The sequence below is a fragment of the Athene cunicularia genome, assembly GCF_003259725.1.
Source record: "Athene cunicularia isolate RWA chromosome 24 unlocalized genomic scaffold, athCun1 chr24_part1, whole genome shotgun sequence".
NCBI lineage: Eukaryota > Metazoa > Chordata > Aves > Strigiformes > Strigidae > Athene > Athene cunicularia.
The window spans coordinates 3,299,700-3,326,633 of NW_020799132.1; the positions used below are offsets into that span (position 1 = coordinate 3,299,700).

The 26,934-nt window shown below is 45.0% G+C and overlaps 1 protein-coding gene across 2 annotated transcripts; it reads left to right on the plus strand.

Moving 5' to 3' along the window:
- Nucleotides 1-3,293: 3,293 nt before the first annotated feature.
- LOC113488474 (beta-galactosidase-1-like protein 2) lies at nucleotides 3,294-25,605 on the plus strand. Of its 2 annotated transcripts, XM_026863640.1 has the most exons (18): nucleotides 3,294-3,743; nucleotides 4,330-4,398; nucleotides 4,712-4,807; nucleotides 6,285-6,393; nucleotides 6,694-6,786; nucleotides 9,664-9,745; nucleotides 12,689-12,753; nucleotides 14,994-15,078; nucleotides 16,145-16,282; nucleotides 16,675-16,755; nucleotides 16,970-17,076; nucleotides 17,474-17,620; nucleotides 18,027-18,098; nucleotides 19,050-19,128; nucleotides 20,363-20,450; nucleotides 22,263-22,377; nucleotides 23,340-23,456; nucleotides 23,931-25,605. In XM_026863640.1, the coding sequence occupies exons 1-18, from the start codon at nucleotides 3,517-3,519 to the stop codon at nucleotides 24,015-24,017; spliced, it is 1,857 nt and encodes a 618-aa protein (XP_026719441.1). In that variant the 5' UTR covers nucleotides 3,294-3,516; the 3' UTR covers nucleotides 24,018-25,605. The 2 variants fall into 2 exon arrangements, 1 of the variants encoding a protein (XP_026719441.1); XR_003399934.1 differs by lacking the exons at nucleotides 23,340-23,456; nucleotides 23,931-25,605 and adding an exon at nucleotides 21,919-22,170.
- Nucleotides 25,606-26,934: the final 1,329 nt, after the last annotated feature.

Here is a 26,934-nt window from a genome sequence, read left to right on the forward strand (position 1 = left end):
ACGCTCTGGGCCAACAGCCGTTCCTCTGTAGCCCACCTGTAGTAACCAGAAGTTATTCAAGGTCCTAGCTTAAATCTGTGTGGTTTAGATCCCATTTTGGGGGCGATGCTCTTTCCTGGACTCGTGTTGTAGCCAGTCTGCAGAGCAACTTCTCTGTGCCAAGTGACAGAAGCTCTTCGGTCCCTGACAGCAACACGCTCAGATAATATTCAGGCAGGAGAAGATGTAGTTACTTGTTACCACTCTCATCTTTTTTGTACCTTCGATGTTTTATAATGGGTTCTTAAATTCATAGTGGGAAGTTACCTGATCCTCAGAGCTATAGAAAAGCCTTGATAAATCTTTGCATAATTAGAAGCAAAATTCTTTTATAGCTGGTCTTGGGTTTGTGCCACATGCGTTTTTAGCAGAGGCTTACTGCAAGCTGATACCTGATAAAAGCACAGAAGTCTGTCTCCTCTAAGAGTGTATCTATAAAGCACCTTAACCGCCAGTAGCCCATGTTTCTCTCTGTGGCCCAGGTCACCCGAGAACAGACGGCGCTGCAGAACGCAGCAACCGTCATCCCGGCCGTGGTCAGGGCGCACCTGGGGCTCGGCTCACACACACAGCACCTCGGTGACCACAAGACAGCGAGTCGTGAGGGAAGGCAGCTCGGAGCTTTCACTTTTCCCTGGGCAGAGGAAGCCCAGAATAAACAGCAAAGCCCTCTGAGACAGGTCTAAGTAGAGCTCAGGGATTAACAGTAAAGTCCCTCGTCCTCCGAAGCGCGTCCTTTAGTATTGGCAAAACAAGCTAATGGTCTCAATGCTTTTTCCCTTGTTTTGACTTTCTTTTCTGTTGGCTTTTTCTCCCAGCTGTTCCAGGGATGTGGTAGACCAACACCGAAGCTAAATCTCGTATCTCATGCAGAGAGGACTTCAGCTAGGTTTTTGTTTTACAGGCACGAATGCCTTAGCGTGGCTGTCTGGTTTAGCAGTTAACTGCCACTTTCCTATTCCGCGTGGAGTGTTTTGCAGTTCAACTTAATGTCTTATAAAGACAGGTTGTTTCATTAAGGGCTAACTTGTCCAACCCAATTTCGATGCTTTTGTTTCAGGGTAATGTAATGCGCTTTTTTTTTTTTTTTTTTTTTTTTTTTTTTTTTTTCAAATTCCTGAAGCAGGGAGAAAATGGATACAGAGGGACAAAGTAAGCCAGTAACCTTTAGCAAAGACAAAAAAGGATTCTTTGCAATCTGTGCTGTTATTATAGAAATGAAAAAAATATACTGGGAGCTATGCGTTGTTCTCAAGATAGCACAGGGCCCAGGTGGGCTTTGAGCTATGGAAATCCAGCTCAGAGTAACGTGGCTCTGCTGAGTCACAGAAGTTTTTTTCGGAAGTTGCTTGAACAGATCGTAGTGAGAGATGTGGGTTTCAGGATATCTAGGATAATATGTTGAAAATACTGGGAGCCTGCGAGCGTCCTACCAGTCCTTGGTGAGAAAAAACACTGGAGCCAGGGAGTTTTAAGGCAGGAAGCTTGATGGAAACGTGCCAACTAAGTTATGCCCAGGATTAAGATGAGCTTAAGTGATTTGTGTATTTTTATCTGGGTATGTGCAGCCTTCATTCTGGCATCAGTGGCAGTTAGGCAGTACTGTTGTGTGCAGGGGTGATTCAGGGCCTTTCCTAGCTCTGAAACAAATTGGAAATTTAGGTATTTTCCAACCTAATCTTTACAAATTAAGAGTTTTGTGTCTCCAGGCGCCTTTGATCTTTCCACCTCAGGCTTGCCTCCAAGCAACAGAAGTAGGTATAGCTGCAGTTTCAGGATCTGATTTGCAAAAGTTGCAATCTGTGTGAGATGCAGTTCTAGCAGGAGAGGGGCAGGGAGCCATAGGATATCCTCTGCGTGGATTGAGAACCACCTTTCCTGCTGGTAAAATTCACAGCAATTGTTTGGAAGCAATGCTGCTGTTGCCTAGCCTCACGCCATCCCTCTCTGGCTGTACATACTTTCTTGCATAGATGGGCATTTTTTATCCTGTTCTCTCCAGGCAGTCGCCCTTTAAATACGGCAGTTAGGTGTTTCGTGCTTATTTCTCCTACTTTGAGCTGCGCTCAAAAAATCATAAAAGCTCTGCTATTCCTGCACCACATTCTGAACGGCATACGTTACAATCTCCATGCTCAGCACTCTTTTTTGGAAATGGTTTGACAATAAATGCCTGTGAGCGCTCTCTGACTGAAGGCAGTGAATATCTAATCTAGACTTCCTTTTCCAGGTATTACCCATGCCTGCTGCCGGTTGTTTCAGAGTCCTGTGAGAATGCTGTGCTACACAGGTACCCTCTGTGCTTGTCAGCCAGCCCGTGCAGTCTCCTGGAAGCCTTAGATTTAGTTCCTTTGTAGTCTCCTTGTCTTGTGTCGGAGGCCGGGTAATTGCTGCAGGCTCCTGGTTAGCAATCCCCATAAGCTGTGAGTTCTGAGAAGTCCTCCCCCTCTGCTACTACCTGCCCTACACGTAGTGTAGAAAACAGCCGGAGGCTCAGGTATTTCCCTCTTCTCTGACTGTGACATTTCTCTCCAACGCGTGGGTCACACTTGCTTTCTTGAGACGCGAATTCATCCCTCGCATCTGGCTGTGATAACGTCTCAGAGGAACAAGCTGCTATTGTCTAACTCCTTTGTGTATTCAGAGTTGTGGAGCTGGGAGGGTCTGAGGGAGGCAGCGTAACTGCGCTGGATCTGGACTAGTTGGTAACATGTTTTCTTGGTTCAGCCAAAATGAACTGGGGAGTCATGTAAGGCAATAGGAAGTAGTTTCTTACCTGCAGGAACCGACCCGAGTGGAGCTGTGATAGAGTACTCATGCTGGTAAGTGCTGTGGAACCTGGTATCCCCTTTGCTCTGGTTCTTTTGACAAATAACATATTAAGGAGTTAGTACAAGCAGTGATTTAGTCTTTCCTGAGTGGTGAATATAATCCAGGGAGTTTCATTACATTTAGGAAAAGATTCTCTGTCCGCAGCAAGCAGATGAGGGTTCTTTATTTTTTCCATGCCTTGAGCTGGAAGGTTTAAGAGACCACAAGACATCCAGAGCAGCAATACTGAGACGCAGCCGCTGCTGGAGCGAGGATCTGGAAATCAGCCAGCGTATGTCGTCCTACTGCAAAACAGGCAGATCCTGCTTTTCATAAGTTATGAAAGTGTTGGATAGTATTGAGTGAAAACTTGCTGAAAATACAAGATGGGCAAGTTAGTTTGATGATCTCTGCCCGAGTAGTGCTACATCGCAGCTGTATTTGGGATGGGAGCTGCTAAGTGAAATGAGTGTTAAATACACATCTTGGGCAGATCTTCCCTCTGGTTTACAGTCTTCTGAAAAATCTGTATTGTCTATATTACTGTGGTTTCCTTAAGAAGTAGGAAGGTCAGAGCACATCCTGCCAGGTAGGGTGAAGTGAGCAGCCTCTCCTAGGGGGTCAGATTTCTTTCGGATATGCACAGATTTCTTTACCAGTGACTGGATGCTCATATGTCTCTGTTTCCCCTCTAGGTTTAACTGGAGTGAACTGATCCCTCTGCGGTTATGGGGGAGGACCCTAGGCTTGCAGACAGAGAACTCACAGTTCCTGCTGGAAGGAATGCCTTTCCGCATCTTCGGGGGTTCGATGCACTATTTCCGAGTCCCCAGGGAATACTGGGAAGACCGCATGCTTAAGATGAAAGCATGTGGCTTAAACACCCTCACAACGTAAGTGTCCCCGCTCCCTCGGCTCTGTCACACATGCCTTGTAACCTCTCCCCTCTTCCACAGAAGTTGGTAGGACTTTGTTAGTTCCAGTGGGCCGTAACAATGTCTGCCTGTACTTGTTGTTATGAGAAAAGGGTAGACTCAGGTTTTCTTTAACCATCATATGCTGCAGTATCCTCAAATACTGAGACAGATGTCTGTCAGATCTTTGGGACAAAGTGCCTTCGTAATGCTGGCTGGGTGGGGAAGGGTCTGGTGCTGAAACAGCTTTTCAGCACGGCTGTGATTTAGAAATTGCTCTGGTTTGGAAAATGAAAGTTATACCTAGAGAGCAACCACGTATGACGGTCTTGTGGAACTCGGATATTGCAGAGTACAGGAGAGAGTGCAACGAAGTAAGGACTTGTCAGAAAAATGAAAGAAAGCCACAAAATAACATTCAAATAAACACTTGTAATCTGTACATGCAGTAATCTCTGCATCTGTTACCGACTAACAAAGGGACAGCAGAGGCTTTTTTCTGCGCGTCACAACCACAGAGCCCTTTTCAGCCCTTGACCTCCTTTGCTCTAACTCTGCATTTCAGGTACGTGCCGTGGAACCTCCATGAGCAAGAAAGAGGGAAGTTTGACTTCAGTCAAAACCTGGATCTAGAGTATGTGGTACAGACAGCTCTATTATTAAATACTCCTGTTTTGAGGGGAGGGGGTGTGTGTTGGTTCGGGATGAAGATGTTTCTGAAGCAAAGCCTGTGCCTTGACCAGGCAATGGAGACTCATTCCTTCCCCTACTTGCTGGAGTCCTGGGGACTTACAGATTTAATACTAGTTGCTAGATCCAGTCTAGTTGCTTCATCCCGCAATCCTCTTCTGGTTTTGGTACTGAAATTTCACAGTGATTGGTGTATTAGGAGCACATGGTGTGGGGATTCTGCAGTCAGACAATAATGACACTGTCTGGATCTCTAGGGCCTTCCTTTCACTGGCAGCTAAAAACGGACTGTGGGTGATTCTGCGTCCTGGACCCTACATCTGCTCCGAATGGGACCTCGGTGGCCTGCCCAGGTCAGTGTGTAAATAGTGCAGTTGAGGCAAGCGTTTGAGACTGGGGAAATAAAACAGAGCAAAACCCCTGATCGTACCGTTGAGCCTCCTTCAGAGATTTAGTGTGTCTGGCTGTTAGATGGGAATATTTATCTTCTGTCTCCCCAAAGCGGGTGAATACTTATTATGTTACTGAGCTCTCCTAAGCAGCACAGATAGTAAGCCCGCAACCAGAATTTTTTTTGAGTGGTTATTCTTCAAAATAATAATTGTGTTGTGGCATAATGGTGATAGCAAGAAGATTGAATTGGGGAAACCCAGTTTTCTCAGTGTAATACAAATAGTAGTATTTGCAGCTTGATGTAAAAATTTGCTTCATCTCAGGTCCATTTTAGAAGCCCTGCTAGAACATATGTATTTTATGGCTGGCAGTAATAAAGACCCATCACTTTTCTGGCCTGCGAGTAAGAGGCCTTGAGAGCCCAGTTGAACACACCAGCACTGAGGCTTGCCTGGTTACTAGTTCCCAGTGGAACCAGTGCCATGTTACACACCACTTGTTGCTCTTACCTTCACAGAGCGTAAGCCTCAGCGGAGACACTCGACAATATTTGGGGATTATTTATTTTAATCTTTTATATTTTCCAGCATGCCTTTGGCATCAGAGGGTTCGGGTGCAGCACTGTGAAGGTGTATCAGGGACTTGCTCACGAGAGCGTGGCTACTTGTGACCAGAGGCAGTAGCTCACTCTACATCAGGTTATGAGAAGTTATTGTCAGTTGTTCCACAACACCCACATACATTTTTTTTATTAGATAAAAGATGCTGATAAAGAGCAACAGTACTATTCTCATTTTACAGATAGAGGATGATTTTGTAAGCCCATTGAGCTGCATGTAGCATATAGGAGTCGAGTCCTTCAGCCCTCTGGAATCACTGTTAGTTAACACTCCCTTTTGCAGAGACAAGGAAGATACAAGCTCACTCTGCTTGAATTGTTACAGCACTACGTTGTTCTGCTCTTAAACAAATTGCTCTTTTCCGTGTTAACCCCAAACCATCAAACTGTGTCTTGTAAATCAGCAGTAGAAAGCATGGGAACAATTACCAGAAGCTTTGTTTTGAGCGATGATTGGGGTTTTATGAGGGAGTGCTTGGTTGTAGAGTGCCCTTGGGGATGCAGGGAATTCCAGAGTAACCTTTAGAGTGGTAAGTTTAGCCCTTGAAATCTGACTGGGAGAGTTAATGGAATGAGCTTAGGCCCCAAATACAGAACAAAAAGAAGGGGAACAGCTTGGCAGTTGCAGCCTGGGCTCGTTTGGAGGTGTGTGGTAGATTATCCTCACGTGGTGTCCTGCACCGACTCGCCATGTCCGTACCCACGCTGACAGATGAGTGATTCCTGCCCAGCTGTGACTCCATGCTGGTGGCTGGGGGTGCCTCTGGCAGCCTTGACTGGACAGGAGACTCAGATTCTGTTTGCTGCTTTTCTCATAGTTGGCTCCTGCAAGATCCAGAGATGCAACTGAGGACAACGTACAAGGGCTTCACAGAAGCTGTGGATGCCTATTTTGATCACCTAATGCCTGTTGTCGTCCCTCTTCAGGCAAGTACAATCCCTCACCCACAGGTGGGGACTGTTTGCACTGTGAGCTGTGTGTAACAGCAGCAGGTCGAGGCAATAACAAACCTACCAGCTTCGCTTTAGGAAGCAGTATGGAGTGAAGTTGTCTGTGTCAGCAGTCCAGATCTGTCTGTCTGGTTATGCATAGACTTGGGAGGGAGAGAGGGTGGAACTGAGTCCATCGGAGACCTGTGCATTACATTCCTGCAAGCCAGTGCCCCTGTGATGGCATTCTCTGGTTAGAAATCATGGTGAACAACTTCTCCTTTTTGTTCCCAACAGTACAAGAAAGGAGGTCCCATCATTGCAGTGCAAGTGGAGAATGAATACGGTTCCTATGCCAAAGACCCAAACTACATGTCCTATGTTAAAATGGTAATGTTGTCACGTTTACTTGTTTCTGTGGTGAATCCTTCTCTTAAACCACCTTCCTTATAGTATTTTCTTTCTTCTGAATAATTTTCGAGCATAGCTTCAGAAACCCTTGAAAACGTCAGTGCATAATCTGGCTGCATTTCCCTTGATGCTTCCTCCTGGAGTGGAAGAGATGGCATATGACCCTCTCAACACTGATAAGCCCATGTTCTTCCAGAGAAGAGGGTGACAGGGAAGTGGGGGAGTATCTGTAAAACATAGCTGGCCTTGAAGAAGCTCTCTCCTGCTGGTCCTGTTCTGCTTCTCTTAGATGACATTAGAGAAGGGTCTCTCTTAGTCCTTGTTGACTTTCCTGGGAGGAAGGTTTAGGTGAACAAGCCACCAGCACTCTCCTAAACCTGTGTAATCTGGAGCTCGGCATCAGGTGAGTTAACTTGCCTAATGCCTCCCTTATTCTTGTCAAACAGAGACTAGACTCTGCCCTGGCTCCTGCCTCTGCACTGAATGGTAATGACTTGGCCAGTGCCCAGAGAGACCAGGGTATCCTGGTGGATCTAACGTGCATCTGACCTGTTCGTTTGCCCCCAGTACAATTGCAAGGCAGACAGTTAACAGGATCTGCAGTGTGTCTTACAAGGGTCCTTGTTTAATTTCTTCTCACTGAACGCTTTAAAGTGCTGCTGCACTTGAGAGAGGTCACCCATCCAGTGGTGTGTACGTGCTGTCGAGTGTATGTTCCCTGCTTTTTTGCTACAGCATTATCAGATCCTTTGGAAACTCTTAGGGTACACCAGCTTCTCCCTGAGGATTGCTCAGGTTGTCCCACTGCTCAAGGTATAGAGAAACTCTTCAACCAAATAAGTTGTGTGGCAGGAATCCTAATCTGCTTAGAGCAGTGCCTGCTCCTGAACTAACTCCATCTCCTGGAGTGATTTAACACGGCTTAGAAGGTTAAATATGAAGTATACACATGAACAAGTTAGAGAGTTAATTGCCAGTCTGAACTAGTAATGTCAAATTTGTTTTATCTACGTAGTTTCCCTCCCTGTGTCCCACCAGTGCCAAGCATATAAGCGAACAGCTTTGGGAGCCCTAAACGAATGGGGCACAGGGACTCTGTTGTGTCTGAGCAGCGTGTTGACTCTGTGCTTGCTTTTCCATATCTCAGAGATGAAAGAGCTTGTGATGTTTTACAGACTTGTCAGGACAGATTTCTTTGCTGGTGTGTGGTTGCAGTGCTGTTTAGTCATATTCAGGTATTGTGTGCAACTCACACCTGAGGAAATAGAGCGGTTAAAGGTGAAAATGTGGGAAAGCAGGATTTGCAGGGCTTCCTTTCTTGGTTGGAGTGGGATCTAATGCGAGGTGGAGCTCCTAGTCTTTGTTCTGGTTTGGGCCTTGAGCTTTGAGTGTGGCGAGTTGGTTACTTCGATCTGCCTCTGGCATGTGTGATAACATTGCAATTCTTCCTGGAATTAATATACCCATTAAAACCCCCACAACTCACACAAAACCAGAAATCCCTGTCCTTATCTCCCTCTTGTGGGTGCAGTGCCTTTGCCTTCCAAAACGTGAAGGCTGTGAAAGGGTGTATTGACACCTCCCTCCCCACACAGGGCATGAGCTGGGATTAGCTGAGCACACACCTGTGTCTGCCTCAGACGCTGTTTCTATTCCTGGTTTCTCTGCTGCACCCTGAAATCCTGTAATGCATTCCAATGTGTGCCAGCTCTCTGCCGTTTCTCCATTTTGCACTTATATTCAAAAGGAGGGAAGAAACTTACTGTTAATGCAGTGCTCAAAGAATCGTCTTAATAAAATTCATTAGAAATTCCAGTTCCCCCAGTAGCTGAATTTTGTCAGATTCCAGCCTCTGCTCAGGTATTGATTTAGTGATGATAGGTTGGTAAATTAACCAGGTTGTCTTAACGGTGGGTTTGCCTTTAAACTCTGAGTTGTAATGCTTCTCTAATGGAGCCTGTGTGTGCTGCTCAGATCTGCTCGTTGTTCCCAGGGTGTGCGGGCCTGTGCGATACACAGAGGTTTCTTTAAACACTCAGCAGACCCTAACTAGTTGGGGCATGACACTGGTGACTCCTGTGTGAGCTGGTTTATCAGCATTTTAGAGTTAGTAATTTAGAACCAAGAGACGGAAGGTTTGTTTTCAAAGCTCCTTGAAGATGAAGGAGTGACTTCCAATGCAGACAGTGAAAAGAGGGGTTAATTTGCAACTCGGATTTCCTAATCTCTCCTTCAAACATTAGCTGCTGTTGTGTAAAAAAACCCCAACTATAAGGGAACAATCCTAATGGGAAGGACCTTGTGTGTGCATACGCATTTAAGAAACCTTAGAGTGCTATTTTGTACAGTGCTTTGCTACCGAAGAACCAGTAAATTCATTCAGACTTGACTGTTCAAGAACATGGGTACCTGAGCTGTCCTGTCCTGTGATGGCATTCACGGGCAAACCAGCTATTTTCCCCTTTCAGCTTCCATTGTGAGACAGTCAGGAAGGGTGAGCTGCTTTTCTTTGTCTTCTTCCACCTGAAGTCCTCTTTTGATGGGAAGCAGTGAAGCTATTTATTAAACTGATCTCAGAAGAGGAAGATAAAATCCTGAAGTTTCATGCATCAGTGAAAAAACTGATCCAGCTTTGTCAAATAAAATAAGATTTTTCAGTTGTCTTTAAGCTGGAAAAAGGAGGCAGGGAAGCTTCAGGAGGAATGGGAGATGTCACAGGAATAATATTTCTTACCAAGGCACTGCCAGTTTCAGGCTATCCCCAGAGAAGGTGATAATGTACTTTAGTGCTTTAATATCCTGACAAATACTAAACTGGGGTTGTTAACACAATGGCTTTTCCTCTCTTTAATTTAGGCCCTGTTAAACAGAGGGATTGTAGAACTGTTAATGACCTCTGACAACAAGAACGGGCTGTCGTTTGGCTTGGTGGAAGGAGGTATGTGCTTGTAGGAGAGCCAGGTAAGATGCTCTTTGTCTGGGGCAGCTGATGAAATGCAGCCTTTGAAGGAGAGCAGTGCGCTTTGTTCACCACGCTGCACCTGTTATCTGTGTTCTGGTTTGGGGAAGGATGGCTGGTATAACACACAGAACAAACCCAGTCCCTTCCCAAAAAGGTTTAGAGATTTTTTTTTTTTTTTGACATAAGGTGTAACACGGTGACAGCAGGGTTGCTCCATGGGGAGGCAGTCCCTCTGCTTGCAAGGACGTTAAGTGTGTGCAGACTAAAATACCTTGCTGCCTTCTGTCTGGTATTGGGCATCTACTTCCCAATGAGGTTAGTCAAGAGATGGCAGCACCTAGCATTGCTTGATGTTTTTTTCCACCAGATTCAAAGGCTGAAAATACTACTTCTTATTGCTTCATTACCATAGATATTAAACAAGTACCTCAGCAATTACCAATGGTAATAACTTATTCCTAAGATACCTGCTTTCCAATTAAAAAGATAAGAAAAAAAAAGTCCATCAAAACCTTGAAATCTAATATTCTGTAAATTTAGCAGTAGTTTGCAGGGCAGCCCTGTCTTCTCAGCAAGCTTGCTCTGGGGTGTACAGCCCGTGGTAGGGAGGTAAAGGAGGGCATTAGATGTGCATGATGCAAAAGGATGTCCATTTTCCCTTTTCCTTGTAAAAACTGTAATCTGTTCGGTGTTTTAAAATGCTCTTTAGCACCCCTCCTGGTTTTCACTGTGAGGAAATGGAGGTACAGCTGTTTGAGTTTCACTGTGCCCTAAATCTGACTGGTTGGGGCATAGCGTGATACTGATTTTCAGCTTTCCAGATCCAGTTCAACTGAGATTTATTACGTATTTGGCCTCTGATCTCTCCTGTGTTCCTGCCAGTTGCCTGCTTGAGTAGTAATTGCTTCCCTGAATGAAGTGTTTGCCGGGTGCAGTCTTTGAGTGCTCCTGTCATCACTCAGTCGTAAATACTGTTAATTTTCTAATCTCAGGGATGGAGATGATTAAAGGGAAAAGACTTTCTCAGACAGTATGAGCGGGACAAATTCAGTAACTCTGTGGGCCTTCACCACTACAGTGGTCTTCTCAGCTGTATTTTTTTGGTGTGCAGCCTTTTCCAGCCTTGACCACATAGAGTCACTCTCTCCCTGCCAGCAGCCCGACATGCTGAAGGGCTGTTGTGGGAACGCCTGTCTTAGCTCTCACCATCTTTGGAGGGAAGGAATATCTCCTGCCTCCGAGCTCCTTCTTGTTTGCAGTTGTCTTTTCCAGCATGTCGCATGTTGAGAGCTCTTTGATACCAATTTGCCTTTTAGATGTCATAACAATCTGCTCATTAGAGTCAACATGTCAAGTAATCAGAGGTGTGGAATTACTAGGGCTCAAAGCGGTATAGCGGCAAGGTGGTTAATGAAAGCCCTAAAAGAGAGAGAACAAAATCCACTGTAGAAACGCTAAGGAAATAGAGAGAAGACCCCATACTGGAGCTGGAAACGAATGCAGTGATTCTGTGGTTTTCTTTATTCTGTTCATCAGCAGATTCCTTTCCAAGAAGCATCTGTATGTTGCCGTTCCTGGCGGGAGCAGTCAGTCTGATCTCTCAGTACCTGTGCAGCTTCTGCAATCCTCCTCCCTTCACGGGCACACTCGGTGGCCACAATCCCAAACTGGGTGGCTCTAATCTGACCTGGTGCAGCCCTTCTGGGAGCTGATAGGTGACAAAATAAAAACTCTGCTTTCCCTCCACGCCATGGCTGAAGCACCATGGTGGAAAGCTGTGTGTATGTGAAAACTTCCTACTGTGGAAAGGATGAATGCGGCTCTGGGGACTGGTTCTCTGCACCTTTACACCATTTTCAATGGTGTGCTGTTAATCTGCATGAAGAGCAGAATTGGGCACGTTTGCCTTCAGGATTGCCAACTAACATTACATCAATGCTAAATCCACGTTTTATTTTGTTTGCCCACCACGTTTGCCTGTGCCAGATTCTTCAGCTCAGCCCACTACGTGGGTCAGCCTATTAAAATCGAGGTATAAATAGTGAGGAGTGAGCTTTTGCTTCTGTAAATATTCTGTTTGAAGTGCTCTGACACATCTGACGCTGGATTTGATACCAGCTCTCTTGTAAGAAGTCAATTTTTAATATAGAATCGTATCATTGCTCCTGCATTTTTAAAGTTTCTTGCGAGAAAGATCATCAGTGTGACCGAGGGCTAGAAAAGTATGAAAATGGTTCAAACGTGTACCAGGGGCTGGGACGTTGATGCCAGATTAGTGTCTTCTAATGCATCAGGGCCTGCAGACACGGGTCTTCCCGCGCCAGTGCTTGGAGATCGTGCAGCGACTTTCTCTCTACATGCAGCACACACAGAGTAGTTGCCGGTTCTCCCGTGCTGCACAGGACAGAAGCACAGAAGTCTTCCAATTACAATTTCTATCTGGTTCACTTGTACTGTGGTTTCTCTCGCCCACCCCCACAGACATGACAAGCTGCAAGATATTGCCTGGGTAGCGATTCCTGCAGCTAAAGCCTGGGAGAGCAGTGTGGCATCCAGATAGGACTTTCTAATAATAAGTTTGCCTTTATGTGGTGCCTTTTATCTGAGGATCTCCAAGTGCTTTACAGCCTCTAATTAAAGCTTGTGACACACCATGAGCTGCTCTGATGCTCTTTCTAGTATCTCTGAACGTTAGAGCTAAAAAGGTGGCCTGCAAGTACTCCTCTGTGTGCTGTGGTCCCATTAGATTCTGCATACTAAGTGCAGACTTTGATGGGAAATTTCCGAGGAGGTTGTACTGGTGGTTCAGAAGATGCTCCAGTTCCCCCTGAGCCTGTGCTGGGCTGGTGCCCAAGGATATGGTTCCTTAGGCCTTTTGTATGTGAGACAATTAATAAAAGCTTTTTCTTTTCCCAATAGCCCTGGCCACCGTTAACTTTCAGAAACTGGAACCTGGGCTACTGAAATACCTGGACACAGTACAGGTAAGATGCAGAAAAACTTTGTTCACCTAGATTTTCCAGGACAGCATTAGAAATGAAGTGCTGGTAGTCTGTTTTGGTTTGGGGTTTTTTTTGAACAAATGCTTGGGCTTCTTTCTCATTAGGCCAAATCCTTCTGGAATCAGTGAAAATACTCATGGTGATTTCTCTGGAGTATGAGGGAGGTTTTAAGCAGGCTGTTATCCAGTGCCTTCTTAAAGGCCTTCAGCTGTGCCTTGTGGCCTGTATTTAGCTGTTAGGGGATGGATTTCTTCACGCTTTCAAGTGTTGATACCCAGTAGCATCCCACTTTGCAACTGTCAGACCTCTGTCTTGAAGTTCAGTCGTCTTTTTCCCAAACCCTTTTACCCTGGTGCTGTGGCTACTGTCAAGAGCGTGGCTGAGAACTGTAGCCTTCAAGTGCTGGGTGCTGCTCTGCTGCAGTTCTTGCAGGGAACACTGTGATGGGTGTTTCAGTCATCTCCAGCACCTCATACTGAGTGCAGATATGTGAAGTTGGATTAACGGCGTGCTGTGCAGTAGTGAGTATTGGCTCCATTAGGCATTTGGCCCTATTTCAGCAAAGATCTGCAGCAGAACTGATCAGAGGAACACTTTGATTTCAGACACACTGCCACGGTACTTTCACAAAACTCCTTCCACACAGTCCAGCCTACCTGGCATTTAACAGCGCTCACTGTGAAAAAACGTTTGACTTCGGGGTGTCAACTTGTGTGTCTGTAACAGTGTCCTGTGCTGTCGGAAATGGGAATCAGGGGGAGGGAATTGCCTAATGAATGTTTGATGCAAAAAGCATCTTGACTGTGTGATGAGGAGGTAGCGAGGGAATAACAAGTTTTGGGTTTTAGTGATAGGTTCTCTGTTTGCATCCTGTGTCCTCTTCTTCCTCTTGTTGCTCTGCTTGCTCCAAATACCAGCCTGGAAGGATGTGAACAACTGACCTGTGCCCCAGGCCGTGATCAATTCTCTTCTGATCTCCTCCTTTGGCTTTGCCTGTACTGTGGAAAGAAACCTTGCTGCTGGCATGCTGAACATTGAATCCTACTGCTTTAATTTGTTTTCTTTTCCTGTACAGGCAAAAGGGGCTCTGCTGCATTGTGCTTCCGCCTTCTTTAGGTCTTACAAAATTCCCCAAACCCTGCAAACGAACAGAAGGCGGCACCTTCCCCGCCAACTGACTACCCAAATGCAACGTGGCCCAATAAAAGCAGCTCCTCCTTTGCCACGCTCCCTCATTACAAGATAGGAAGCCTGTCATTCATGTTTGTAAGGATTATGAAGCTATGTTATCTTTTCCTTGTTACAATCTCTTATTTCAGAGGGTGATAAAGCTCCTTCTTTGACTAGTTTACTGCGGATGGATTGATGAAAAACATATTTCCAAGAGCTGGTCTGAACCTGGAACAATTAGATTATTACAGGCACCTCCAGTTGTTTTTTCTTAATGAAACACGAGTTTCTTTAATGCCACTTACCGTGGCCATTTCATGTGGCATCAGGTAAAGGCCCTATCAAATAAAAAACAAAATTGCCTTGACTTGAAATAAATACCGTGAGGAGGGAGTGCCAGCCAGGCTGAGCACATGTTGCCCTGTCCAGTGTGATGGGCCCGGGTGGAATTCTGCAGGAGCAAAGGGAGCTGGCAAGCGGTAACAAATGGGAAGCGATTGCTCTGTGTGCAGAGTCGTTTTAATGAAGACCTAATTCCTGCAAAGGCTAATTTCTTCCTGCCAACACCATATGCGGCATTAAAAAGGCATTAAGCTGCTAAGGTCTGCTGTTCCTACCTTGGCAAGCTCTGGCTGCGCTGCACCTGCAGACTCTCAGCTGGCAGTGGTGTAGCTGATAAGCAGACGTTTATAAATGTGTATTTCTAGCAGAAGCTAAACAGTGGCAGTTGGTTTGTCTTTCTGCAACAGCTCTACCGAACCACAGTATCCAGAACTAGCTGGTATCGCCTGATCGTGTGCTGTGGTTTTTGCTTTGTGCCTAGCAGAGGACTTTGCTGCTTCGCTTGCCTGTTCTGGGCATTGCTGGCCCACAGCATCTTGTTCTTGTCCAGAGCTCCTTAGCTGCTTTTTTTTTTTTTTATGCCAACAGAAGAAAACACTCTTGCAAACCACATTGCCAAGCTGCGTTTGAACAGTGCTTCTCTAGAAAATAGGGATGAGTGCTAGACTGCCCTGTCTCCACTTTAACACTTTGCTTTTGTTTTGATACAGAGAGGTCAGCCAAAGATGGTGATGGAGTATTGGACCGGGTGGTTTGATAACTGGGGAGGCCCTCACTATGTCTTTGATGCAGATGGTGAGCACCATAGACTGTTCTTGTAGATCGGGGGGCTTTATTGCTCAGCAAACAGTTGTGGAAAAATCACATACTGCTTTTTCAAATTTTCTGTCCCTCTGTAAGCTTTGTTTTGTGTGAGTCTTTGTCAACGAATAATCTCTCAGTGAGTGGGTCACGTTGCCGTGCCTTGGATTTTCTTTAGTAGTGTTAGTAAGCAGCAGCTCTTTTTTTTAAAAAAAAAAAAAGAAAAATTCTCATTTTATTTCTCAGAGATGGACTCTATGAGGTGTGCGGAGTGCCATACATTTTAAGTTATTGGTGTCAGTGTGTCCTAAGGCCTTGTGCTACCCTTGGTTGATTTTTAAAATGCAGCCCGGTGATTTAAATCATCTGTTTCATCTGAGCTAATCTAAATCCTGTGAAGACTTTATTTGCATTTTGCAAAACTATCACAAGTTTTGTGAAACCTCCCTCATAACGGCATTACTTGTCTAGTGCATAAACACTCCTCATTAAGAGAGGATTATTTTACCTTTTGTGGGAATATGATGAACTTGAGCCTCTTGCAAGTATAGCACCTTCTGAAAAGTATCAGGTTTTTTCTAGTTTAAAAGCTCATTAGGATGGAAGATTAGTACTGAAAAAAAAAAACCACCCAACAACCCCAGAACCTCCAGGGCATCTAAAGTACAGTGAAAACAGAGCTGTATAAGACTGTTTTAATGACTTTCTCATCCTCCTGCAATTGTCTTTGTAATTGGGTCATTAGTGTGTTGAGTTTAGGAGTCTGACTGAGTAGTCCTTACAACTCCTCTGCTTAAAAGCAAAATTCCTGCTCAAGTGCATGAGCTTTACCCTTTTTCAGCTATAGGGGAGGTATGTATGAGTGTATTGATACGTCTGGATATGTCAGCAGGTGTGCTGCCCTTACTGAGGGCAAAACACAAATCACAGCACAAATCACTGTAAATACTCAGGCGGGACTGACAAGGAGCAGAGTGTTTGTGTCTGCTCGAGTTAACTGGAAGAGTGTTAGCCCTGCTCCTTGATCTGTGGCCTTCCTGGCACTGCCCTTCCTTTACAGAAATGGTGAATACTGTAGCAACCATCCTCAAATTAGGAGCATCCATCAATCTCTACATGTTTCACGGAGGCACCAACTTTGGCTTCATGAACGGTGCTTTGGAGGCCGATGAATACAAGTCAGATGTCACCAGTTACGGTGAGTTTTCTTTCACTGCCCTGAAGCTGGTGATCCAAGATACAGTTCTGGGGTTTAATGTTACCAAGACAAATTGTACCTCAAAGCGCTTTACATCCCAGCAGCCCTTTGTTAAAACTGTTAATTGTGGACTTTATCTCGTGTGAAAATCTGGATACGTGCAAGTTAGATCTCTCGAAGTATGTTGCTCCTCAGTGAGCGGCTCTTCTCCAAATTAAGCGACTCTGTGCTTGTCTAGCTACATTCGCACAGATAAAAATGTACAGGTTTCCATAATATAGACAGTGCCAAGAAAACCGTGTCTTGGGCTTTTACTACTTTGACGACAGTGTACATGGTGGCTGTCCCGGAGCTGCTGTATGTTTTTTGAAACATATGTGCTGCTTTTTCAGATTACGACGCTGTGCTGACAGAGGCTGGAGACTATACATCCAAATTTTTCAAGCTCCGACAACTCTTCAGCATGATCATTGGTAATTATAAATGCGAGAACCTAAACACTGTTCTACCTACAGAGTGTTTAATCTGGCCCTTCTGCTGGAGCCCTGTGACTCTGGTTGGTTGACTGGCTGGGTGCTTTTTCCAAAAGGTGGGATGGAGGACCAAAGGAGGCCTGGAGGGGCCTTAAATCTATGCTGGCTTTTTGCACCTGAAGTAGCTGTTTCATCTTTCTTTTTGGCATCACAGGCCAGCCTCTTCCTCTGCCTCCCATGATCGAAAGCAAGGCGTCGTATGGTGCAATCCTGTTGCATCAATATATCTCTCTCTGGGATGTGTTACCGTCTCTTTTACAGGTAGGACTACCAATTTTAATGCTGCTGGGTACTAAAAGGCATCACCTCTTAGGTGGAAAAGGCAAGGAGTGCGCTGGTTGTTACCCCATGAGGGAAAGGCTGGGGAATGTTTTAAGGATATGCGAAGGAGGCAAATGTTTGTCTCACCTTTCCTATTGCTGCTTCTCTTCTCAGCATTCCAGTTTTGCAAGGCCTTGGCTCCATTTTCTGATAGCTTGTCTTTACTGCTGTAGCTTTCATAGAGGCATAAGGTGATTCAGGTTGGAACACTCTGGAGGCTTACAGGGGAAATGTAACCTGTGGCAGAGCAGAACACCTGTCTTAAATTAATTGCCTCTGTGCGGCCTGTCAATGCCAAGAGGCTACTTCTGCCGTTAAATTTGTTTCTCCTTTGCAGCCCATTAAGTCAGAGTTTCCTATTAACATGGAGAATCTGCAGCTAAATGATAGCAGCGGGCAGTCCTATGGATATGTGCTCTACGAGACTGTTATATTTGGTGGTGGACATCTGCATTCAAGGGACCATGTCCGTGACCGAGCGCAGGTGAGGAGCAGAGGGTGACTAACTGCAGGCAGATGTAAATGCTTTTGCTCTTGGCAGCTAGGCAGGAGGTGGGTCAGCTATGAAGGAAAATGTGAATTTTTAGATGAGAATTGTGATTTGCTCTTTTCGATCCTCAGCTAAGCCCCAACCACCCCTTATCATTTGTAAATCAGCTTGAGGTTCCAGTCTACTAAAACTTTTAAACTTTGGAGTAGTGAATGTTCTGAGAAATGTGATTCCTTTTTCCCCCACCTAGACTGAATCAGTGACACCGTTACGGACGCTGAGTTCTGGTTTCAAGTAGAGACCATTTCCTCCCCAAAACCAACTCCAGTAACCTGTGCAACACGTGATTGTAGTACAGTTGATGAGAAGTTGCTCTCCTCTCTTGTGTTCTGTTCTGCAGGTGTTTGTAAACACCATGTACGTTGGTGAGCTGGACTACAACAGCGTGGAGCTCTCTCTCCCTGAAGGACAGGTAAGTAATTGGAGGTTGTTCACAGCAATACTATGTGGATAACAGAGCCAAGACTGCTAAAGAGGCAGCACTCTCAAGAAGGCATCTCCCACCTAATCTGTTTAACTAGCTGCTGTGGTAGCCTGACACAGGGAATGGTTGTTACACCCTAATTAGACACTATTTCATTAGTGAAATACAGTGTGATTTCACTGCCAAGTCACTATTTGTCATTGAGAATGGTTTTTGAATACTTTTCCGTGGAGAAAATACAAGTCACCGTAGTCCTTGCGGCACAAAATTTGCCAGGCTTCCTGCCACACCCACAGCTGCAGCCACAGAGTACCCCGGTTGTGCAGATCAAGTCCGTGTGGGCTTCATCTTCCTTAGCACGAAGCAGGTTTTAAGAGGGTTCGGGGGATTTTTCATCTTTTGGGTCTCGGATGAAGGGAGGGGGAGTGTCTCTCTTTAGCTCTGAGAGCGGTCTTACCCTGGCAGAAGTTGGCAGTGAGAGTAGGGGGTTGATTGAAGGAGTGTCAGCAGAGCTGTACGTGGCTCCTAGGAGTAGGTGAGTGGGTGGATATACTCCCTGTTCTTATGACTTTGTGGGAGAGCTGGATGAAATAAGCCAGCACTATGTCAAACTCCATTCCTGGCTCTGTGGGTGATACCAAAACGGTACTTAAAACTTCAACAGAAATAAATACAAAAATTAAAAATAAAAAACAAAAAAAAGGAAAACTTTTATGAAAAGGCTGCGAGTTCCTCAGTGGCATAAGTGTTTGCGTAAGATACGGTGACACTGTTCTGTCACGTCATCCAGAACAGATAAATCACAATTGCCCAAGGTTTTGGTGCCACCTCCCCTCTCAAACCCCTCTGCTGACCTCTGGTAACCAAGCACTAGGGCTGATACAGCACGTGCTGTGCACTGGTCCAGCTGATGCTCTTTTTTGTTTTGTTTTTTCACAGGGATTCAGGCAGCTAAGACTCTTGGTAGAGAACCGCGGGCGCGTCAATTATGGGCTGGCACTGAATGAACAGAGGAAAGGTAAGTGAAGTTCTCTTTGCTCTCCAGCTGTCCTAGATAGTTCTCGGAGTTTAAAACGCTGTAGAACTGTCTTTCTTGTGTGCTTTACACAGAACCAAACCGAAGACCCAGTACAGCTATGGTAGTGCTAGCCAAAACTACCATCTGGGAGTCGGTGGGAGATGGTGTGACGGAGGGAACTTGTTAAAAAACACAGTTCATCAGCCCCTCTCTGGAGCAGTCGGAGATGAAGAGCAGTGGCTGCTTGATGGCTTGCATCGAGGCTTCTTATTTTATAGGGGACAAGCTACACCCAAGGCCATCAGCGAATCGTATTCTGCTCTACATTCGCTAGGTGATGTTAGGGTACCTTTTCTCTTGCTCTGTGAGCATGTTACTTCACAGGAAGAGAAGGAAAATACCTCTCTTGATCTGTGTTTCCCCCGGGGGTTTGATTTTTGGAGGATCACAGCATTTAAAAATTCACACAGTATCAGGAGGAATGAATTGCATCCTGTTGAGCAGAATTTACTAAAATGTTCGAGTCTGTCACACACAGTTTTGGAGCTGGAAGAGGTCAAAACCCCAGGATTCTATTTTAGTGGGGAACTGTATGCAAAAACTATACAAAATAGACTAATGGAGTTAGGCACGTGACTGTACTAATTTTAGTTTACTGCAGAAGAGGTGCATAAAGCCTCTGCGCTGCTTAGGCAGTCTCAACTGCAGTCCTGTAATTAGGAGGCTGGATTAGGACCCAGGCTTTGCCTGCTACATGGAGAATAACTTCATCTAACAAGAGAGTGCTAAAGGAAAATTACTTATTAAGGTGTCTTAAGATCCTTGGATGAAAAGCACGGGATCAGCACTGGACATTAGTGCTTGCCCGTGTTATATTTTGCTGTGCCTATTAGAGAAGGAACTGATTTACTGCTTTAAAAAAAAAAATCTATACATGGACAGCTAACTAAAAGACAACAATAACAACAAAACCCCATCTGGTGCGTGTGTCAACAATGTTTTCTGCTTGGAGGGTGTTTAACGGCTTGGTGAGTTGAAGCAAAGGAGAGATTGGAGAGGCCAAAGTATAGTAATGTTCTCCACTCAATCTGGCTGAGCAATGGGACCATATGGACTCTAATTCCATTGCAGAATGTGGCTGCTTTCCATCTCCTGCTGTTCCTCGCACTCAAATAGGAAAATCTATCAGCTTTAGCTGTTTTTCAACTCTTCGTTACCCCCATTGCTCTTGCAGGCTTAATTGGTGACGTCTTCCTGAATAAAACCCCCTTGAGGAACTTCAAGATTTACAGTTTGGAGATGAAACCTGGCTTCATGAAAAGGTTTGTGGGGTTTAAAAATGTTTTCTTCCTCATTTGAAACCAACTGTTTACCATCAGTACAAAATCTTAATAGGTAGCAGTTAAATCTATCAGAAAGGCAACGCAAGGTAAAAGCAGGTGAGTGGGTTTTTGCACTGATAAATTCCTTAACTGATACCTTTGCCTGAAATAGTGCAGAAAATGGTGCTGCTTTATCCATACCATTATTTAGGTGTGAAATGTCTTCCCACTGTGGAGGATTTAAAGACTTCCTTCCTCACAGCCTGCGCAGCAGGGTTAGATGGGGTAGGTAAAAGCACAGCTTACCCAAAGGGGTGGGTCCCAGCACACCCACATGTGGGAGAAGTTTGTGTCTTTCTTGAAATTAGCAATATGTCTGATATATTTAGTAATTCAAACTCGCAAGGGACAGATTAATTCTAGGAAGCTACTAATAGTACATTAACAAGTCCAGATGGCTTCCTCTCTTTTAAGTTATTTTGCTTTAATTCGAAAAAGACTGAAAAAGAAATTTAGCAGGGGTAAGTTAAGGAGCCTCTGTTAGTAGATACAGAAAACCTCAGCAAACCTTTAAGGCAACAGATGCCCTCTGGACTCTTGCCACAATTCAGAGAGACTGTTTTCAGTTAATACCAGAAAGCAACACATCTACATCCCCCAAGATACCACAGCTCCCTCAGTTTGTGTAGGAAGGAAAGGCCACGTTAAACTGAAATGGCTTTTAAAAGAAAAAAGAAGTCAACATTTTGAAATGTCTAAGGATGCTCTTAACAGGTGCTGGGGGGAGCTACCTGAAGGATTCTTATTGATGGGTTAACTCGCATAACCTTGGCCTGCAGGGTGTGAGAAGAGTATTTCCAGTGAGGAACAGTAAAGCCAGCGCATTGCCATGCCCAGAGAAAAGCCAGATTAGTCAGTGAGGCAGCGGGGGCCTGGCAGGTGACTGGGAGCAATGAAACACCATCAGCTCGCAGCCGCTGCGCAGGAGGACGGTGGTGCGTGGTGTTGGGAAAGGAACCGTCGTGGGCTTTCAGCTGAGTAATTCAGTAGCAGCCGAGCTGCACTGGATCAATAACTACCCTGAATCCAAGAGCAGTTTGTAAGGAACATGTTCTGACAGAAGCTCAAGGCTTCTGTGGGACTCCTACACTCCCTATTTTCTCTTCTGTTTGGCTCCTGCTCCCAAATCGTTTCCATGGGTAAGAAATAATGCCGGATTGCCCCTAATTACTGCAGACTTGCAAGGATGTGTTTGTGTTCCTGGGCAGGAACGTCTGCTTTGAATCCCACCAATTCTACAGGTTTTCCTTTAGCCTGCGCAAGCCCCATGCATTTAAAGCCGGCACCATGGCACTGTCATATCTGAAGGAGGACCAGCACTTCAGCACTGACTTAAAGCAGAGGTTTTTTACGTTGCTGTAAAGTACTAGAGATGGTGATGGCCCCATATATCCCTTTCTTGTACCAGAAATTGGCCTATCAGTGATGTGGCAAGCATAGGATAATGAAGACTGAGACATGTACCACCAGTTCACTCATCTTAAGTGACGGGGAGAGATCAGCTAGGTGCTTGCCTTGAGTGTTTACAGGAGATAAACACTTCGTCCCTTTGCAGCCTGGAGAATGTTACCTTTAGGCCCTACCACTAGAAAGCAACTGCTTGACATTTCAGGCATGCAAGGAAATAACCACCTTGTTGTAACAACATCCACCCGCCATGGTAAGCAGCGATTTGGAATGATCTCGAGACCAGTGTTGTGTCTCTCAGTGCTGCCTAGCGCTTCCCTGCTCTGTTCGGTCACTCTCTTACAGCTTACGACACACTGCTGGCTGGAGTGCAGTCCCAGATTACTTTGTTGGTCCAGCTTTTTTTCGTGGAAGGTTGTGGATAGAGCATCAGCCACAGGACACTTTCTTGAAGCTACAGGCAAGTCCTATTCTTCTTTCCTCCTTATATTTTCTTGAGCAAGATTTTTTTAAGAAGCTGGTTAGAAAGACACTCGTGTAATAGCTCTGACTGAGCTCTGTCTTGTAGTCTGGAGTTTTGCAGTCTTCCTCTGATCTTGGAGAAAGAGAATTATTTTGAGGGTGTAGAAGTCTTCTCAAGCTGGCCAGTAATTCTGTTCAGTCTGTAGTGATCCTGATGAGAAAATACTTGCAGTAGTGACCCTGCACAGCTGCTAATGAACAGTTAAGTCTTTTTCCCTGACTTAAAAATGCTATTTCTTTTCTAGTTGCAGAGGAGTAAGGGCGCCACAAAAAAAAAAAAAAAAAAAAAAAAAGCAAAGGCACTAGTTTTATCCCTGCCTCCTCAATGTGATATGGAAAGAGTCACTTCTTTGTGGACATGGCATGAGAGTTAGTGTTCACATCTCTCTTCTGTGGAAGATTGCTGCTCTTGCATAGAACTTAAGATGTGATATGAAGTATTGTTCAATTTTCTCCTCCAATTTCACTCCCTTAGAGCCACGGTTCATGCCAATCATTATTGTACTCACTTTTCCATTTATGCTTTGTTGTAAGTTACACTAGTCGGTACCAATACAGCACTTCTGTCACCTGGGAAATAGGTGAGGGGAGATATTCTGGGCTTGGGAAGAAATAAAGATATGCCTGTTCAAAAGGATGAAGTTCCCTGTACAAGCATGAAGCATGAATTGCACGTTTTTGAAAGCTTCATCCTTTTAATTAGTACGTTAAGGATAACTCCTGTTCAACAGGGCTTACTTAAATGTCAGTGGTGTCAGGGAGTTGCACAGGGAAAGTAAGCAGAAAACCTGCAGAAAGTGGCCTGAAAGAACCCAAGTGTGCAAGTAGACAGTTTGCTGGGGGGATGTTAACTGGGCAATACAGCTGCCTCAGTAATTCTGTGTGCTGTCTTGATCCTAGGGCTGGGAAAAAGGAGTTGTGTTTGTCAATGGTCAGAACCTGGGCCGCTACTGGAAAATTGGACCTCAGGAAACACTCTACCTTCCTGGGCCCTGGTTATGGAAAGGGAACAACGAGGTGAGAGGCTTTAGTGGGATTTCTCTTTGCTTGTTGGTATTATTAAGAATCCTGCTCTGAGTCCCAAGGAGCTAGACACATACAGCAGATTAATCACCTACCTCTGGCTGAAAACCAGCGCAGTAGAGAGGAAGGAGACTGTTACCTCCTAAGATCTGTCAAAACTGGGGAAGGTGCTGCTCTAAAACTGACTGTGGCTCTGACAGCCACTGAGACACAAACGAGGATGGCAGCTAAACTTCAAAGCACTGCATCAAGTTCCAAAATCAAGACAAACCTGATTTGATGCTGGTTCACTTTCTGCATCATGTGGTGCTGAAGAAGCATCACAGTTACTGTTCAAACTCATATTGATTGATCTCTTTAAATGATGTTTCCTTTCCCTCCTGTGATCCCATGCCTTTTCCTCCTAAAAATGTTTAAAGTAACTCAGCCTTTGTATGAAGGAACTTTATATATCCCTCTCCTCTGCAGATTGTCATTTTTGAAGAACGCACTGCAGGACGGATAATACAATCTGTCGACATACCTTATTTAGGAAGAACCCAGTACGTGGACTGATGAGAGTTTCTTTCCCATGTTTGGTTCATCTTGAATACTCCTGGTTGCATGTCTGGGGACACGATGGCCCAGGCACTTGGGCATCTTAATTTCTACTAGACCCAGGTAAAGGATTTGCTCTTTGGCAGTAAGTTCAGAGGAGAGGATGGGCCCCGAAGGAACCAGAGTCCATTGTTTCCTGGATGGATGTGGATGCTCATCTCCCTGCACTACGGAGGACCCACAGCTCGGGTGGCTGCGCATGATGTTATGGACCGTCTGGTGAATGTGGGGGAGAAAAGAGGTGCTGGAGGCAGGGGAGAGAGAGAGAGACAAAGAACTGAAGCCATCTGAACTGAAAGCTGAGCTCGGCTCTCCAGTGACTTTAAAAATGTGTTACAACTGGCCACCTTGTTTTTATAATTAGATAGAGAGAAAACAGTCGGTGAACATGTGAGTAACCAGGTGTGGAAAACCATTTTGTGGTGCTTCCAGGCAGAATTTAGCAACTGACTCTGCAAAGAGGCCATTACTTGTTGGAAGCCAGGGTGGTTGTCAAGTGACTTTAATTCGAGCTTTTTTCCCCCTAAATTTTACTGTGGAGGTTGTCTCTCTCTCAAAAAGGAGGAAAAAAAAAAAGTTTTAAAAAGTGAAATGTGTTTTGTCCTTTATCAGATATGTATCATCATGTTTCAAGCCAGGCAGGGATGAGGACTTCCAAGGAGGAGGTGCAGGAGGAGAAAAGGACAAGTTAGTCTTCCAGTCACCCCTCCACCCCTGCTCTCGCTGAAGCACCTAAAGATTAAATTCCCCCCTGTAAAATGAGCAGGGATCACATTCTGGTTGGGACAGAAGTAAAGGGGTTGCATACACAGATCCAAACGGGAGAGCACAGCCCTACTTTTTACTTAAACCTGCTGTAAATTCTTGGGATCTTGGGTCCCGTTTTCTTTTTGTTCCTCAAAACAGAAACACAGGATTTAGGAAAACGTGACTACTTTTTTTTTTTTTTTTAACTCACCAGCTCCGCAGCCCCTGAGGAGCTGCCATCTCTTTAGGGATAGGAAGAGATCAAATTCAAGCTGCTCATCTGTTCAGAATCCCCAAGAAGTTGCTCAGCCCCTGCTTTCTGTTCCAGGAACCAGGGGGTTCAGGCTATGAGAGAAACACCAGACATGCTCACTGTCTCTGATAATGGAGTTGCGGGGTATTCTGGCTCTTAGAAACCATAATTTTATTTAACAAATTTAAATACAGTTTGTTTAAAACTGAGAACAGACAATGCAGCTGTAATACCCTCCATCCTGGCCAGAGCTGGTCTTACTGAACATGCATCTCTGCTCCCGGGGACCACGGTAGCAAGTTGGAAGGGCCCAGGCTCGTGTGACCAACTTTGAGGAGAGTGGAGCGTATATGCTTCAGGACTCGATCCTTTGCCATTTTTCTGGAAGGTATTTCCTTCCAAGGAGGGAAGGTTGCAACCCAGCAGGGACTGGAATTAAGATCAGTGAAACAAAACATGCAGCTAGGAGAGGACGTCAGTTGGAAACTATTTAAATGGTATGAAAAATTTGTAGTCCTTTAAAAATGTCTCTTTCCACGCTAGGGTTTGCAGACTGAAGTGGACTTGGGAGGCTGGGACAATAACAGAATAAATCTGCTGGAGTGCAGAGAGCTACTGTTTTAATACAAGATAACAATACCCGTTCCCACAGAGCAGCCAGCGGCCGGTAGCATCGAACACTTTCTATACAAGTAGCCCTTCAGCCAGTGCATCTAAAGGAATAATTTTGTAAAGGCTACCTAGCAAGGCTTCTGTGACTGGGAATTAAAGAATGCAACTCTTCCCCCAATGGTTTTGATATACAGTGGGAGCAAATAACTTACAAAAAAATATTTCTTTTTAAATATTAGGAAATACACAATGTCCTTAGTCCAAGGGGGAACTTCTGCACTGTGAAGGTAACAATCAAATCTATAGCATTTTAATAGTTCTATCTGTTAGGGCTGAAAATAACCACATCTGTTTCCAGGATTACATTTTTTTTCCCTCAATTCAAAGGTAAAATTGTGCTTCAGACCTTTCTGAAAGAATTGGGACAGTAGGGGTTGATCAAAAGGTTTGACGAAACTGTGGAGGGCGAGGTAAGTTTTGGTTGGTTTTAAAGGGGTGGCGTGGGGGGGAGAAGGGGTGTGTTGTACCTCAGTGTCTTCCTCAGCAAGTTTTGTCTGTATTTGAGACCAAGGTAGTAGCACCCAGGTTCCTCTTCTGCACTGCTCAGTCTTGTGTCTCTCACTGAGAAGCAAAATACAGTTTCATCAGAGAACACCCTTTCGTCAGTGCTATCTCAGGACCTTTGGTGTTCTGGAGCGGGGAAGAGGCGACTGATGTTCTACATAAATAGTTTTTCAACCTACCTCAAGCCAGGTGCTGAAGAAAGAGCACTTGGCACAGGATCCCCTTTACAAGGGTGCTGCTCTATCCGTTAGAAGTTAACTCACCCACAGCCCCAGCGTGGCTTTTCACGCTGGCAGCTCTGCAGTAGTGTGGCATGGCCCTGAAAAGGGGGCTAGGGCTGAAGGATACATTTCCAGTAGAATGGTAAATGCACTAAAATCAGCCTTTATCCTTCAATCCCTAGTTTTAAGCAGTCAACTTTTATTTTTAAAGTCTGGAAATTTGGCTTTATGTAGGAGAATCCCACACCTAATGCTCGTGTGAATCAAAAGTGGAGCTCAACAGAACCACGATCTGAGCCTGGATGAAGTACTATGGTGTATGGCCACAACAATCTCATTAAAACCCACTTCCAATTATTTTAGCATGGATCAATAGAGAGAGCGAGCCACGTGCTGTAAACAGAACTCCATCCAGGAACAGTCAGCTGGTTAAGGTCAATGTCTCAAGGTCCAGACAGAGACTGGTGACAAGTGGTGC